At 37.3% G+C, this 15,000-nt stretch overlaps 1 protein-coding gene across 2 annotated transcripts in view; it reads right to left on the bottom strand.

The window, feature by feature from the left end:
• The window catches only part of cfap298 (cilia and flagella associated protein 298), a 159,222-nt gene that overhangs the window by 100,631 nt on the left and 43,591 nt on the right, over window positions 1-15,000 (bottom strand). For both annotated transcript variants that reach the window (XM_051925756.1, XM_051925755.1), the window contains exon 4: window positions 12,821-12,888. In XM_051925756.1, the coding sequence (XP_051781716.1) occupies window positions 12,821-12,888 (68 nt within the window). The remainder of the gene's footprint in view (window positions 1-12,820; window positions 12,889-15,000) is intronic.

The raw sequence follows: 15,000 nt of genomic DNA, 5'->3' as shown, positions 1-15,000 counted from the left end.
TAAATAATTGTTCGTTAAGGCAGCAGTCTACATTGAGCGACAGTGCAGATACAATGTTTGTTCATTTCAGTCTTGTAAGTTTATTTCCTCATACGTAATTTTATTTTTTATAAAGTGAATAATTTTTAACCGCAGTTAAAATGAGTACAAAACGAAAGAGCTATTCCGTCGAGTACAAAAAGGGAATTGTGGAAGACTCCAGGGGTGTAAATCTTGATTTATGACGATGTTCCAGAAGAAGATGACATGACTGTAATTGAATAAATTTTAATTTCTGTATTCTGTGTAAAATAAATAAATATTAAATAAAAATATATAAATATACTTTTATTTTTGTCCTCCCCCGAAAATAAGCCCTAGTGCGTATTTTGGACCAAAAAAGAAAGTAAGACAGTGTCTTATTTTCGGAAAAAGACGGTATATATATATATATATATATATATATATAAATATATATATATATATATATAAATATATAAATATAAATATATATATATATAAATATAAATATAAATATATATATATATAAATATAAATATAAATATATATATATATATATATATATATATATATATATATATATATATATAAATATATTATATATATATATATCTAAATCACCACGAAGTACTGCTTTTAAATTTTTATTAAGAAGAAAACCTTTTTAAATTGAGGGAAAATATACCAATAACAATTTGTTAAGGATCTGTTTTTTTGTGAAGCAGCCTTAACACAGCTTTTCCGCTGTTTTATAAACGAACGCCATATAAGGTCTTCCTTTTTCCTTGCTTCGCCAACGAAGGAGCCTTTTTATTATATCCAAGGGTTCTTCGCTTTTTTTTTTCTTTCTTTTTTTACGATTGTTATAGTTCTGTTTGTATACCACGTTGTCAGTTCAGCACTCCGGTTGTAATATGACCAAGCCGTGCAAGCTTACTGTTAAGAATGCAACGTATAGTTGTACAGGAGAAAAGCAATCTTGCCTCAAATCAATGGCAACCTTTTGTAGGTCTATGAACTTAATTTAAACTTTAGGTTTACACGGTGCTTTCTTTCCGAAGTACCTGCACTCATGAATATGTCTGTATGCGTCAGTCGCTCAAATCCCCGCGCTTCGCACCGGCGAAGTACTGCTTTTAAATTTTTATTAAGAAGAAAACCTTTTTAAATTGAGGGAAAATATACCAATAACAATTTGTTAAGGATCTGTTTTTTTGTGAAGCTGCCTTCACTCGAGTGATCACTTTGAGCTGACTTGCTGGCTAACCATAAGCGTTACCTGGTAGGTAACCACCCATACAATCAGATTGTGAATCAGACTACGAATACCGTGAATGTAATTACCCCGATCTACGTGCTGTCAAATAAACGAACCACACGCCGTGGCGCAATTTTAGGGGCTTCGCCTCTAGCGCTGACATCCGAGGTTCGATTCCCGTAAGGGAGTGAAGTGAGTGGGTGGTTACCTACCAGGTAACGCTTATGGTTGGCCAGCAAGTCAGCTAACATCAGCCACAGTGCCTTCATTTGTGAGAAGCAGATCATAGAATGGTTGAAAATAGTTTACTGTCAAATAATGCAAAGAGTATGCGACACGTGTTTCCCCCTTATTCTTGGCTCATCAGGCGTACACACTCACTGCACTCGCTTACGGTAATCGAACCTCGGACGTCAGCGCTAGAGGGGCTTCGCAGCGGTGAAGTATTGCTTTTAAATTTTAATTAAGAAGAAAAGAAAACCTTTTTAAATTAAGTCTTAAAAAGAGGTGTAAAGATATTGACAATAAGCTACGCAAACCCACCAAGACATGCAATCGTTTAAATCAAGGCGCGAGTCGAAAAACACCATCCCATAATATTAGTTAACGATTAACACATTTCTATATGTATTGTAAGCATACAATACAACTGATAATATGTTGCGCTTATTTATCTGGTGTACCGACATTTTTGCGTGTTTAACGGCTGAAATCTAATGTGGTTTGTGCCTTTCAGAATTAAAACAGTTTGCATTTACCTTTTTAATAAAAGGCGAGCTTTTAAGCCTGAGAAATCACCCCCTAAATGCACACGTTTAATTGCACATGTGTTAATATGTATGCTTACACAGTATTAAAAGATACTCAACAATTAACGTCATTTACCTTTGTTCCGCATTTGACTCGTGCTGTAAATCTCTTCCTTGTTTTCGGTTCACGTGATTACGTAGGAGGCGTGATGACGCTATACGTGACTCCGCCTCCTCCATTAGAGTATATGGACAAAAAACAGGTTCCAGTTATGACCATTACGCGTAGAATTTCGAAATGAAACCTGCCTAACTTTTGTAAGTAAGCTGTAAGGAATGAGCCTGCCAAATTTCAGCCTTCTACCTACACGGGAAGTTGGAGAATTAGTGATGAGTGAGTGAGTGAGTGAGTGAGTGAGTGAGTGAGTGAGTGAGTGAATGAGAGAGTGAGTGAATGAGAGAGTGAGTGAATGAGAGAGTGAGTGAATGAGAGAGTGAGTGAATGAGAGAGTGAGAGAGTGAGTGAGAGAGAGAGTGAGTCAGTCAGTCAGTCAGTCAGTGAGGGCTTTGCCTTTTATTAGTATAGATTAAAGATACCTTCATTTAACGGAGTAATATTGAAATTTTTTATCTCAACTCTGTAAGTTATAATTACATCTAATGTGTGATTATGACAATGAGTTGGTCCATTCACAATCTGGCACAACCCTAGTGAGTTTTACAAAAGAAAAAAAAAAAACATTTGCTACATTTGCCAGTTTCCATGTCAATGTCTATACACTAGTCCTATGACTGTGCTGGAATCTGTTTTAATGTCTTAACATAAGTACCTCAATGAGATATATTCAACAAAATGTTTTGAAGCAGTTTGCAGTTCATTACACAGAATTATCCCATGGTAGTGCTGGGCGGTATACCGGTTCATACAGAAAACCACTTTTTATTTTTGTTATGATATGGATTTTTCTTATACCGCAACACCGGCTTAAATTGCCCAAACAACGTTCGGAATGTGGCGCTGCGGGAAACTGTTTAAGGGGGACCTTTTTCACTGCTACACCGCTAAGCACATGCAACGGAGTACATGCGTTAGTGGAGGTGTTGCGCGGGGTTCTTTTTCACTGCTACACTGCTAAACACATGCAATGGAGTACATGCGGTAATGGAGGTATTGCGTGGCCAAAATGGACAGAGAACATTCCGAAACTGAGGCTGTAGCAGACAATAAAGTTGAACATAATGACACAGAAGAACTTTTGCTGGAAAAAGGAGCCGTGTCTGTTGTCTGGAGATACTTTGAATGTAAAAGGTCGGATGTGGACCTTTAAGTTCAAATGTGTGAATACTGTTTCTATACTACTGGATAATACTGCAAGCCAAGTTGTACTTGTTTTATTTTTTTCAATACTGTGTAATGTACCTGGGTACAGTAATCCCTCCTCCATCGCCGGGGTTGCGTTCCAGAGCCACCCGCGAAATAAGAAAATCCGCGAAGTAGAAACCATATGTTTATATGGTTATTTTTATATTGTCATGCTTGGGTCACAGATTTGTGCAGAAACACAGAAGGTTGTAGAGAGACAGGAACGTTATTCAAACACTGCAAACAAACATTTGTCTCTTTTTCAAAAGTTTAAACTGTGCTCCATGACAAGACAGAGATGACAGTTCTGTCTCACAATTAAAAGAATGCAAACATATCTTCCTCTTCAAAGGAGTGCACGTCAGGAGCAGATAATGTCAGAGAGATAGAGAAAAGCAAACAAATCAATAGGGCTGTTTGGCTTTTAAGTTTGCGAAGCACCGCGGCACAAAGCTGTTGAAGGCGGCAGCTCACACCCCCTCGTCAGGAGCAGAGAAAGAGAGAGAGAGAGAGATAGAGAGAGACAGAAAAACAAACAATCGAAAATCAATACGTGCCCTTTGTGCTTTTAAGTATGCGAAGCACCGTAGAGCATGTCGCTTCACGAAGCAGCTGCACAAAAGGTAGCAACGTGAAGATAATCTTTCAGCATTTTTAGACGAGCATCCGTATCGTCTAGGTGTGCGAACAGCCCCCCTGCTCAATCCCCCTACGTCAGGATCAGAGAAAGTCAGCGCAAGAGAGAGAGAGAGAAAAGTAAGTTGGGTAGCTTCTCAGCCATCTGCCAATAGCGTCCCTTGTATGAAATCAACTGGGCAAACCAACTGAGGAAGCATGTACAAGAAATTAAAAGACCCATTGTCCACAGAAATCCACGAACCAGCAAAAAATCCGCGATATATATTTAAATATGCTTACATATAAAATCCGCGATAGAGTGAAGTCGCGAAAGGCGAAGCGCGATACAGCGAGGGATTACTGTACTGTGTAATAGTGTGATGACATGTTGACTTTATTCTCGACATTTCCACTTCAATCTCGACGCTTATGACGAGAATAAAGTCGACATTTCTACTTTATTCTCGCCATTTGTCGAGATTAAGGTCGACATGTTGACTTTATTCTCGTAGTTTGTTATTAAAGTACAACATCGTAAACTAAACTTCATCTTAAAATGAATATTTAATTTACTAGATTTTCTCAAAGCCCGTCATAAGTTATGTAGTACATTAAATGCTTTGTGTTGTGTTCCAGGAGCCATGTTAAGTCGCTACATCCTTCTTAAACTGACTGAAGAGGCGTAGACAGCACACAGAATACATTAATTTCATGATATTCCTGAACCCTGAAAACTTAGAATGTTAAGATAAATACTTGATATAACTTTCATGATGAAATGCATTAAAGCATGTATTAATCATGCGGGGGCACGTTGGCGTGGAGGTTGCACTGCTGCCTCGCAGCAATGGGGTCCCGGGTGTTCCCTGCTTTGAATTTGCATGTTTTTCTGGTGGGTGTACTTGTTGTGCTTCAGTTTCCTTTCAAAGCCATGTAGGATGGCAGGTTTTGTTATGCTATATTAACCCTGCTAGTGTATGTATTGCTCGTATTCACCCTGCGATGTGCTGGCGCCACGTTCAGGATTTCCTCCTGCCTTGCACACAATGCTTGCTGGGATGAGAGCAACTCTGAATGGATGGTATAATTAAACATGTATAACGAAGTTTTGTTTTTTTTTTTTAAGTTCTGAACACTCCGTGGTCTAAGTTTATAACTAGTTTTAATTTCACAAGGATGTTTATCGTGTGGCGATTGGTTATGTGAAGAAAGAAAAAGGAAGGATAGGAACTGGGGGTTTGGTACGTCAGACAGAGACAGCACGCATGCAATAAAGAAAGCCCACTCAGAAGAACATCCACTGAATTCTGTGTTTGTGTCTTCAACCACCAGATCACAAACCAATATTTACACAAATTTAAGTTAAACATGTGTGATACCCATTCATACATCCAGTGTTTTGGAGCCTCGTCACACCTGCCATAAAGTTCTCTTCACTGAACATACACCTATGGACCTCTTACTGCGAAGGAGTAGCACTACCGCCACACTACTGTGCATGTTTAATACTTACTTACTTTAATGCATTTCATCTCAAAAAATTATCTTGGCATTCTACATTTTCAGAAAGCAGGAATATCATGACATGAATGTATTCTGTGCGGCGATCGCTACCTCTTAGTGAAAGAGGAAGTCAGTTTAAGAAGCACGTAGTGATTAACAACTGGGTCAGGGAACACTTAACATAAAGCATTTAATGTGCTACATAACATATGACAGGGTTTGAGAAAATCTAGTGAATTAAACATTGATTTTAGGATGAAGTTTAGTTTATGACATTCAACTTTAATGACAAAATAAACTACGAGAATAAAGTGGAAATGTCAACTTTAATTTCGACATATAGTTTTTTTTTTCTTCACTGTGTCCATATTTTTTTTTACTTCACCGTGGCCCTAATATGCTTCCGTAGGGCTATACCACAAATATCATTATAAATGCAAGTTGCAGTTTTATTATTTATGTATATAGCTTAGCTTGAAGCAAGGTCCATATTAATGCAGTTTGCCTTAATGATGATTCAGTTGGTAAAGATGTCATCACCAAGTTGCACTTGTTTTATTTTATTTTATTTTATTTTTATTTGGTGAATACTGTGTAATGCACCTGGGATTGAAGTCTTGGAAGTAATAGTATTGCTGGAAGTTGCACTATTATTTATGTTATTGTAATTATTTATTAGTTTAAATATTATGCAGTTTAATGATGGTAAAGTTGTTTAAAAAGTTACTTTAACATGTCAGTGGACAGAGGTTGTTAACATTAACAGAAAGTGTAGTTGGTTTACAAAATATATTTACTATTTATTCCTTTTCTAAGACATGTTCAGTGCAATACAACTTTTGACAAACACCTCTGGATATTTTACTAAGTCTAAATGCCTCTTTGGATGGTTGAAAATATGTTGTCAAAATTTTAGTTTAAGTTGTTTGCAAACATTGTTCATTAAAAAGGCTCTATATTTTGACTGCATCTGTCATGCAATGGGATTCCTTCTCTTCATTAGTGCCAGCCCCTTGAAAACTATCACTTTATGGGGCCATGCAAACCTGTATTAATACTTGTGTGCACATTAAAATGTTTTTTTGTACAATGTACAATTCTCATGACAGTGGAATAGGTTATTCTTAGCCAGTAATTGCAGTGGAAAATGTGGTTAACATCCACTCATGCATGGGGAAAAAAATACCATCCAATACTGTGAAACCAGTATAATTTTGAAAAATACCGTAATATAGAATTTTGGTCATACCGCCCAGCACTATCCCAAGGCCACCTACTCAACCAGTATTTATTGATTTATGATGGAATTTATAAACATTTGGTGCTGCCTCAACTAAAAGAATAGTGTCAGATTTACTAGGCCAAATTTCAGTGAGATGACACATTAGATTTTGTGGTTATTTCTTCACAATGAATTTCTATATTAATCAGAATCACGGATATTGCTGTCTCAATATATGAATCGTGATTACTGCATTCCATTTAGTACTCCCACTGTGTCAGGAATCAAGGTTTCCTAGTTACGGACTGCTCTAAACAACAAGTGTTGTAATCAAGCACAGACACATCTACTTCACTAAGAGTGAGTGCATTTCTCAATTGGAGGCACTGACATTATATGGATAAGTACAGGCAAACATGCTGAAAATATTTTTAGGAGTTTCATCCCCAATTATATCTTTTAAAAGGTGTACATTTCTTTCTCATGTTTGTAGCAGCCTCCAGAAAGATTGCCAATATTGACCTGACACTATTTATACGTTTTAATTTAGAATTTGTTTTAACAAGCAATGATGTTGATCAAAAAAGCATACTATGCAAACTGTTGAAGCACTGCAAGCACACTTTTATGAAACCATCAGTCTCAGTAATGTTAGGTCAGTAGCACAGATAACCATTAATTACCACTTTAATCTATAATGCAGGGCCATATCCAGCCGACTAATGAAAGCAAATTCAGATAAAAGAAGCCATGTCATTTTAATTATCAAAATACAAAGCTCTTATTAAAACTGTGCACAGCAAAGGTTAAAAAAAAATATCAACATCCAGGGCAATAATGTATCATCCCCTCCCACAATTACTTTTTCAAAGTTAAACTGCCATTACGTTATTCCAAATAAAAATGTATCTGAAATAAGTGTTGGTTTATGCTACATAACTGACTTGTTGCTAAGTATAACTATGGAAGAATAGCTTAGCGTAACTATTCCTTATATTGGTAAGGAATTGTAATGAGGATTAAAAAAATGTCTAGAAATTAAAATATGCAAAGGAGAAATTAACTGAGTTAAGGACTCCACAAAGTATACTTGCTTTCAGAAACATTATTAACGTCCTTTGGTTGTTGTGTGTTTGTAATATCTAGCATTGTCATAATTGTATGTATTATGTCTTTCATGAGTGAGTTAAGTTTGATCCATACATTTTAAGAAATAAACTGTTTTGTGGAAAGTTAGCATATACTCTATGTCAGTAGTTAGCTCAGTCCTAGGGATCTACTGTGGTTGCAGATTTGTGTTACAACTTGTGGTTGCAGATTTGTGTTACAACTTGTGGTTGCAGATTTGTGTTACAACTTGTTTTTTTTTTTTTTTGTTTTTTTTTCACTGATCTCATTTAATTATCTGTTTTTTTCTCTTCTCTTATTCTGCATTCAAAAAAGCACAGATGTAGCAATATTATTTTTACATTTATAAGACATTTAAAAATATCTATTTTTGATATAGCTTTAAATACTTCACTCGCTTTTTTGTTTATCTATTAATTTGCCATTTTTGTGTAATTAAAAACCTTATTTGTATTCTAATAACGACAACAACAAGCACACTGCATTTTGAAGTGACATCAGTGAATGCACACTATGGCTTTGGACTTGGTTTTAAAGTTACGTCCCTGAATGAGGCTTCCATATCTAACAATGGTTTAAAAGTGTCAAGCTTAGACACCATGTATGTTTTGATATTCTATCTGTGATGCCAGAAGCGTGGATTTAGTATTATGAGCAACAGATGTGTCATCCCCTCCCACAAGTTGCACTGCCTTTGCTTAACTATAAACTTCAGATTTTATATGCTTTCCCCCAGGAAGAAAGAGGGACAGGATGAATTTAAGAATGAGTATTTCTTCTCTCTCCAGGAAGAATGCTTGGGGGATGAGTCACGTTTTATGAGCCTAAATAATAAAAAGACAATAAAAAAAGTCACATAATTAACTAGCTAGTGAGAGAGCCAGAAAAAGAAAGTGATGATCACAGATGGTAAAAAAAATCCACATCTGAATTGTGTATTTTGTTTATGGCATTAGCTAAAATATTTATAGCTTATTAAGCATGCTTTCCTGCTAGGACATTTTGTTCTACTGTATTTGTTCCACTAACAGCCGGGAAAAGAACTTCTCTTCTCAGCAAACTCAACCAAGGCTGTACGAAATAAGCTGCAGTGACAATCTAAAGTCTAAAGATGGTAGATTGCAGTCTTGGGTGCAAGTGCATTGCAACTGTGAACCACATATGCCTAAAGGTTAGCAAGGGTATGAATACCTAAACAGGAGTTTAGGTGTAAAGGTGTAACATGTAATTGTAGTATACAGAAAAAGAATCTGTGTATCTGATAAAAGGGGATTTTAATGTTTCAAGGAAATGTGTCTCCAAAATCCTTCCAATGATAAAACAGTAATATTAAACTGAAAAGCTGATGCTTCAAATGAGTATGCTTTTTGTTACAATATTTTCTGACACAGAGAAAAAAAAATTGTGGTTCCTTCATTTATGACAAGTTGTGCAAGTTATTTATTTTGAGAATCTATGGAAGATGCCACATTTAAGAGTCTTGTTAAAATGATTGAAGGCATAGGAACGCTAGAACTTAACTGAAGATTTAGGCTGTCATAAGTTATCTCAAATCAAGACCTTCAACATCTCAGTGCATGGCCCTGAATACACCAATAAATAAACTGCTTTCACACTATTCACACCACCCCGCAAATGCAATCCCAGAGTCGTACACATTTTTTAATATAATGCTGTAAACACTGACTGATGCAGATTATGGGTACAAACCCCATAACATCACCATATAGATTCACCTCTGCAAATAACCTACAAATTCACGTGTGATGCTAAGAAAACTAAGATTTTTTTTTTCCAAGGCAAATTACAAACATAATAAAGAAAAACATGTTTAGGACATTAGAATAATCTAGACAAGAACTGACCATTCTTAATCTCTTTTTGCTGAAGGCTCAGTTGTTTTAATCATTTCTCATAATTCACCCCCTATAGCCCTGGAGTGAACCTAGTCACTATTCACTGGGCATTTTCTAGCGCCATTATGTCCTTTATGTAGCCAAGGAGACCAAAACTGTACATGGTAGTCCAGATGAGGCCTTACTAGTGTGTTTTTCACCACAATCATTAGAACAATTTAGATGAGAACAGGCCATTCAGCCCAACAAAGCTCTCCAGTCCCATCCACTTATTTCTTCCAAAAAAAAAAACAAAAAAAAAAAAAACATCGAGTTTTGAAAGTCCCTAAAGTTTTACTGTTTACCACACTACTTGATAGCTTAGTCCAAGTGTCTATTGTTCTGTATTTTAAGAAACATTTCTTAATGTTTGTGCGAAATTTACCCTTAACAAGTTTCCAACTGTGTCCCCGTGTTCTTGATGAACTCATTTTAAAATAACAGTCTCGATCCACTGTCCTAATTCCCTTCATACATTTAAACATTTCAATCACGTCACCTCTTAATCTTCTTTTGCTTAAACTGTATAGGCTCAGCTCTTTTAACCTTTCCTCATAATTCAACCCCTGTAGCCCTGGAATTAGCCAAGCTGCTCTTCTCTGGACCTTTTCTAGTGCTGCTATGTCCTTTTTGTAACATGGAGACCAAAAATGCACATAGTACTCTAGATGAGGCTTCACCAATGCATTACAAAGCTTGAGCATAACCTCCTTGGACTTGTACTCCAAACATCATGCTACATAACCTGACATTCTGTTTGCCTTCTTAATGGCTCCTGAACACTGTCAAGAAGTCAATAGCTTGGAGTCCACTATGACTCCTAAATCCTTCTCATAAGGTGTACTCTTGATTTTCTGACTGCCCATTGTGTATTCAAACTTAACATTTTTACTTTTACTTCCTATGTGTAATACTTTACATTTACTGACATTAAATTTCATCTGCAACAAATCTGCCCAAGCCTGTATGATATCCAAGTCCTTCTGTAATGATATAACAGATTCCAAATGATCTGCTAATCCACCTGTCGTGGTATTTATATGCAAACTTAACCAGCTTGTTACTTATATTCCTATCTAAATCATTTATATATATTAAAAATAGCAGCGGCCCTAGCACTAACCCATGTGGAACACCTTTCTTAAAATCAGCCAATTCTGATGAGGTTCCTTGCACCATCACCCTATTTTTCCTGTGTCTGAGCCAATTCTGCACCCATCTAACAACATCACCCTGAACTCCCACTTTTTAGTTTGATGCCCAGCCTCTCATGTGTTGCCTTATCAAATCCTTTCTGAAAGTCATGATAAATAATATCATATGATCCTCTTTTATCATGTCCTTTTCCTGCCTCCTCAAAGAATTCCAGCATGTTAGTAAAACACAGCCTATCTCTTCTGAACCCATGCTAACCGTTCCTAATAACTCCTGTCCTTGCTAAGTGTTGCTCAGTCTTATCCTTAATTAAGCATACTAGCCTATAGTTGCTTGGATCTGCCTTGTCACCCTTTATATATAATGGGATGATATTTGCTATTCTCCAGTCCTTCGGCATCTCTCCAGTGTGCAGTGACTTCCTAAAAATATGTGTCAAGGGTTTATATATGGACTCGCTAGCCTCCTTAAGAACTCAAGGGTAAATATTGTCTGGTCCTGGAGATTGGTTTATGGCTGGTTAAAGCCTTCCTAAAGAAGTCTAATTAAACAGTCAAGTTCATAATTATTTTAAAACCAAAAACATATGATATCAACCAGTTACGCAAAGTATTTCCAATGCTACAATTAGTTAATTTGGCTTAGTGGAATGGCTCATTATTTAGTGACTAGTTAGCAGAAGACTCATCTGGAATCTTGCCAATTACATTGATTTGCATTAATCTACATGTACACTTCATCTGACTTATGAAGATTATTAAAGCACATTCTGTATACAATAATCCCTCCTCCATCGCGGGGGTTGCGTTCCAGACCCCCCCCCCCCCCCCCCGCGAAAGGTGAAAATCCGCGAAGTAGAAACCATATGTTTATATGGTTATTTTTATATTGTCATGCTTGGGTCACAGATTTGCACAGAAACACAGGAGTTTGTAGAGAGACAGGAACGTTATTCAAACACTGCAAACAAACATTTGTCTCTTTTTCAAAAGTTTAAACTGTGCTCCATGACAAGACAGAGATGACAGTTCCGTCTCACAATTAAAAGAATGCAAACATATCTTCCTCTTCAAAGGAGTGCGCGTCAGAGAGAGAGAGAGAGAGAGAGAGAAAAAAGCAAACAGTCAAAAATCAATAGGGCTGTTTGGCTTTTAAGTATGCGAAGTGCCGCCGACAAAGTAGCTGCAAGGAAGGGAGCAAGCATTTTTCAGCATTTTTTAGAGGAGTGTCCTTATCCTCTAGGCCAGTGTGCGAACAGCCCCTCTGCTCACACCCCCTCCGTCAGAGAGAGAGAGAGAGAGGAAAGCAAACAATCAAAAATCAATACGTGCTGTTTGATCTTTTAAGTATGCGAAGCACCATGCGGGAAGCATATCGCTTGCAAAGCAGCCACATGTAAGCCCAGCAAAGAAGGGAGCACTGTGAAGGTAATCTTTCAGCGTTTTTTGAGGAGCGGCCGTGTCCTCTAGGGGTGCGAACAGCCCCCGTGCTCACAATATATTTGAGGAGTTTTATTTAATACATAATACGCGCTGTGGTTGGGTAGTTTCTCAGCCATCTGCCAATAGCGTCCCTGGACAAACCAACTGATGAAGCGTGTACCAGAAATTAAAAGACCCATTGTCCGCAGAAATCCGCGAACCAGCAAAAAATCCGCGATATATATTTAAATATGCTTACATATAACATCCACGATAGAGTGACGCCGCGAAAGTCGAAGCGCGATATAGCGAGGGATTACTGTATAAGCAAAATGCATCAGAGTATCTGTTTGCCAGCAGTAGTTGAAGGTATTAAACATTGTCTGCTGAGGGACAGTATTTTATTAACTAGCCATTTTAATAAGAATAGAGATTATGTAACATTTAATGTAAGGATTATATTATAATAGTTATTCAAAATGTTTAAATAATTTTTAAAAATACTTACTTTGGAAATTAAAGATTTTGTTTCTTCCACTGTCTTTCTTAAAACCTCTTTCATTTTCTCATTAGGTTCTATAAACGAGAAAAAGAAAATTGAAAATAAGCAGTATTTCGTTCAGCTTGTTATCAATAAAATTAAAATCTCAATCCAAATAACACATTAAAAAAAAACTCAACACCAAAACACTATGAAAAGGAACAGCTTTAAACAACTCTGCAGACATGTAAATTATTCCCACAATAAATAATACTTTAAACACATGCTATCAATGTCAATGTCGAATTACACATCTTCTATTTTGGGGTGTATCAGGTATGATCACAGTTGCTAATCTTGTCAGTGGACCATGTAAATTTAAATGGTTGAAAATCCCTGCCCATGTCGCATTTAATAACTCAGGGCCGACCATCAGCATAGGCGAGCTTGTCCCTTTTTCTAACAGCATGTTGCCCGGAGGAAGTCTGTCATTGTATACATTATATATATATATATATATATATATATATATATATATATATATACACACACAGTGGGTACGGAAAGTATTCAGACCCCCTTCAATTTTTCACTCTTTGTTATATTGCAGCCATGTGCTAAAATCATTTAAATTAATTTTTTCCTCATTAATGTACACACAGCACCCCATATTGACAGACAAAAAAAGAATTTTTGAAATTGTTGCAGATTTATTAAAAAAGAAAAACTGAAATATCACATGGTCCTAAGTATTCAGACCCTTTGCTCAGTATTTAGTAGAAGCACCCTTTTGAGCTAATACAGCCATGAGTCTTCTTGGGAAAGATGCAACAAGTTTTTCACACCTGGATTGGGGGATCCTCTGCCATTCCTCCTTGCAGATCCTCTCCAGTTCTGTCAGGTTGGATGGTAAACGTTGGTGGACAGCCATTTTTAGGTCTCTCCAGAGATGCTCAATTGGGTTTAAGTCAGGGCTCTGGCTGGGCCATTCAAGAACAGTCACAGAGTTGTTGTGAAGCCACTCCTTCGTTATTTTAGCTGTGTGCTTAGGGTCATTGTCTTGTTGGAAGGTAAACCTTCGGCTCAGTCTGAGGTCCTTAGCACTCTGGAGAAGGTTTTTGTCCAGGATATCCCTGTACTTGGTCGCATTCATCTTTCCCTCAATTGCAACCAGTCGTCCTGTCCCTGCAGCTGAAAAACACCCCCACAGCATGATGCTGCCACCGCCATGCTTCACTGTGGGGACTGTATTGGACAAGTGATGAGCAGTGCCTAGTTGTCTCCACACATACCGCTTAGAATTAAGGCCAAAAAGTTCTATCTTGGTCTCATCAGACCAGAGAATCTTATTTCTCACCATCTCAGAGTCCTTCAGGTGTCTTTTAGCAAACTCCATGCGGGCTGTCATGTGTCTTGCACTGAGGAAAGGCTTCCGACAGGCCACTTTGCCATAAAGCCCTGACTGGTAGAGGGCTGCAGTGATGGTTGACTTTCTACAACTTTCTCCCATCTCCTGACTGCATCTCTGGAGCTCAGCCAAAGTGATCTTTGGGTTCTTCTTTACCTCTCTCACCAAGGCTCTTCTCCCCCAGTAGCTCAGCTTGGCCGGACGGCCAGCTCTAGGAAGGGTTCTGGTCGTCCCAAACGTCTTCCATTTAAGGATTATGGAGGCCACTGTGCTCTTGGGAACCTTAAGTACAGCAGAAATTTTTTTGTAACCTTGGCCAGATCTGTGCCTTGCCACAATTCTGTCTCTGAGCTCTTCAGGCAGTTCCTTTGACCTCATGATTCTCATTTCCTCTGACATGCATTGTGAGCTGTAAGGTCTTATATAGACAGGTGTGTGGCTTTCCTAATCAAGTCCAATCAGTACAATCAAACACAGCTGGACTCAAATGAAGGTGATCTCAAGGATGATCAGAAGAAATGGAAAGCACCTCAGTTAAATATATGAATGTCACAGCAAAGTGTCTGAATACTTAGGACCATGTGATATTTCAGTTTTTCTTTTTTCATAAATCTGCAACAATTTCAAAAATTCTTTTTTTTTGTCTGTCAATATGGGGTGCTGTGTGTACATTAATTAGGAAAAAAAATAATTTAAATGATTTTAGTAAATGGCTGCAATATAACAGAGTGAAAAATTGAAGGGGGTCTGAATACTTTCCGTACCCACTGTATATGTTGTCACACACGTGCGCATGGGA

The sequence above is a fragment of the Erpetoichthys calabaricus genome, chromosome 4, assembly GCF_900747795.2.
Source record: "Erpetoichthys calabaricus chromosome 4, fErpCal1.3, whole genome shotgun sequence".
Classification (NCBI taxonomy): Eukaryota; Metazoa; Chordata; class Cladistia; order Polypteriformes; family Polypteridae; genus Erpetoichthys; species Erpetoichthys calabaricus.
The sequence above is the reverse complement of the archived record's forward strand: the minus strand, read 5'-3'. Positions and strand labels throughout refer to the sequence as shown.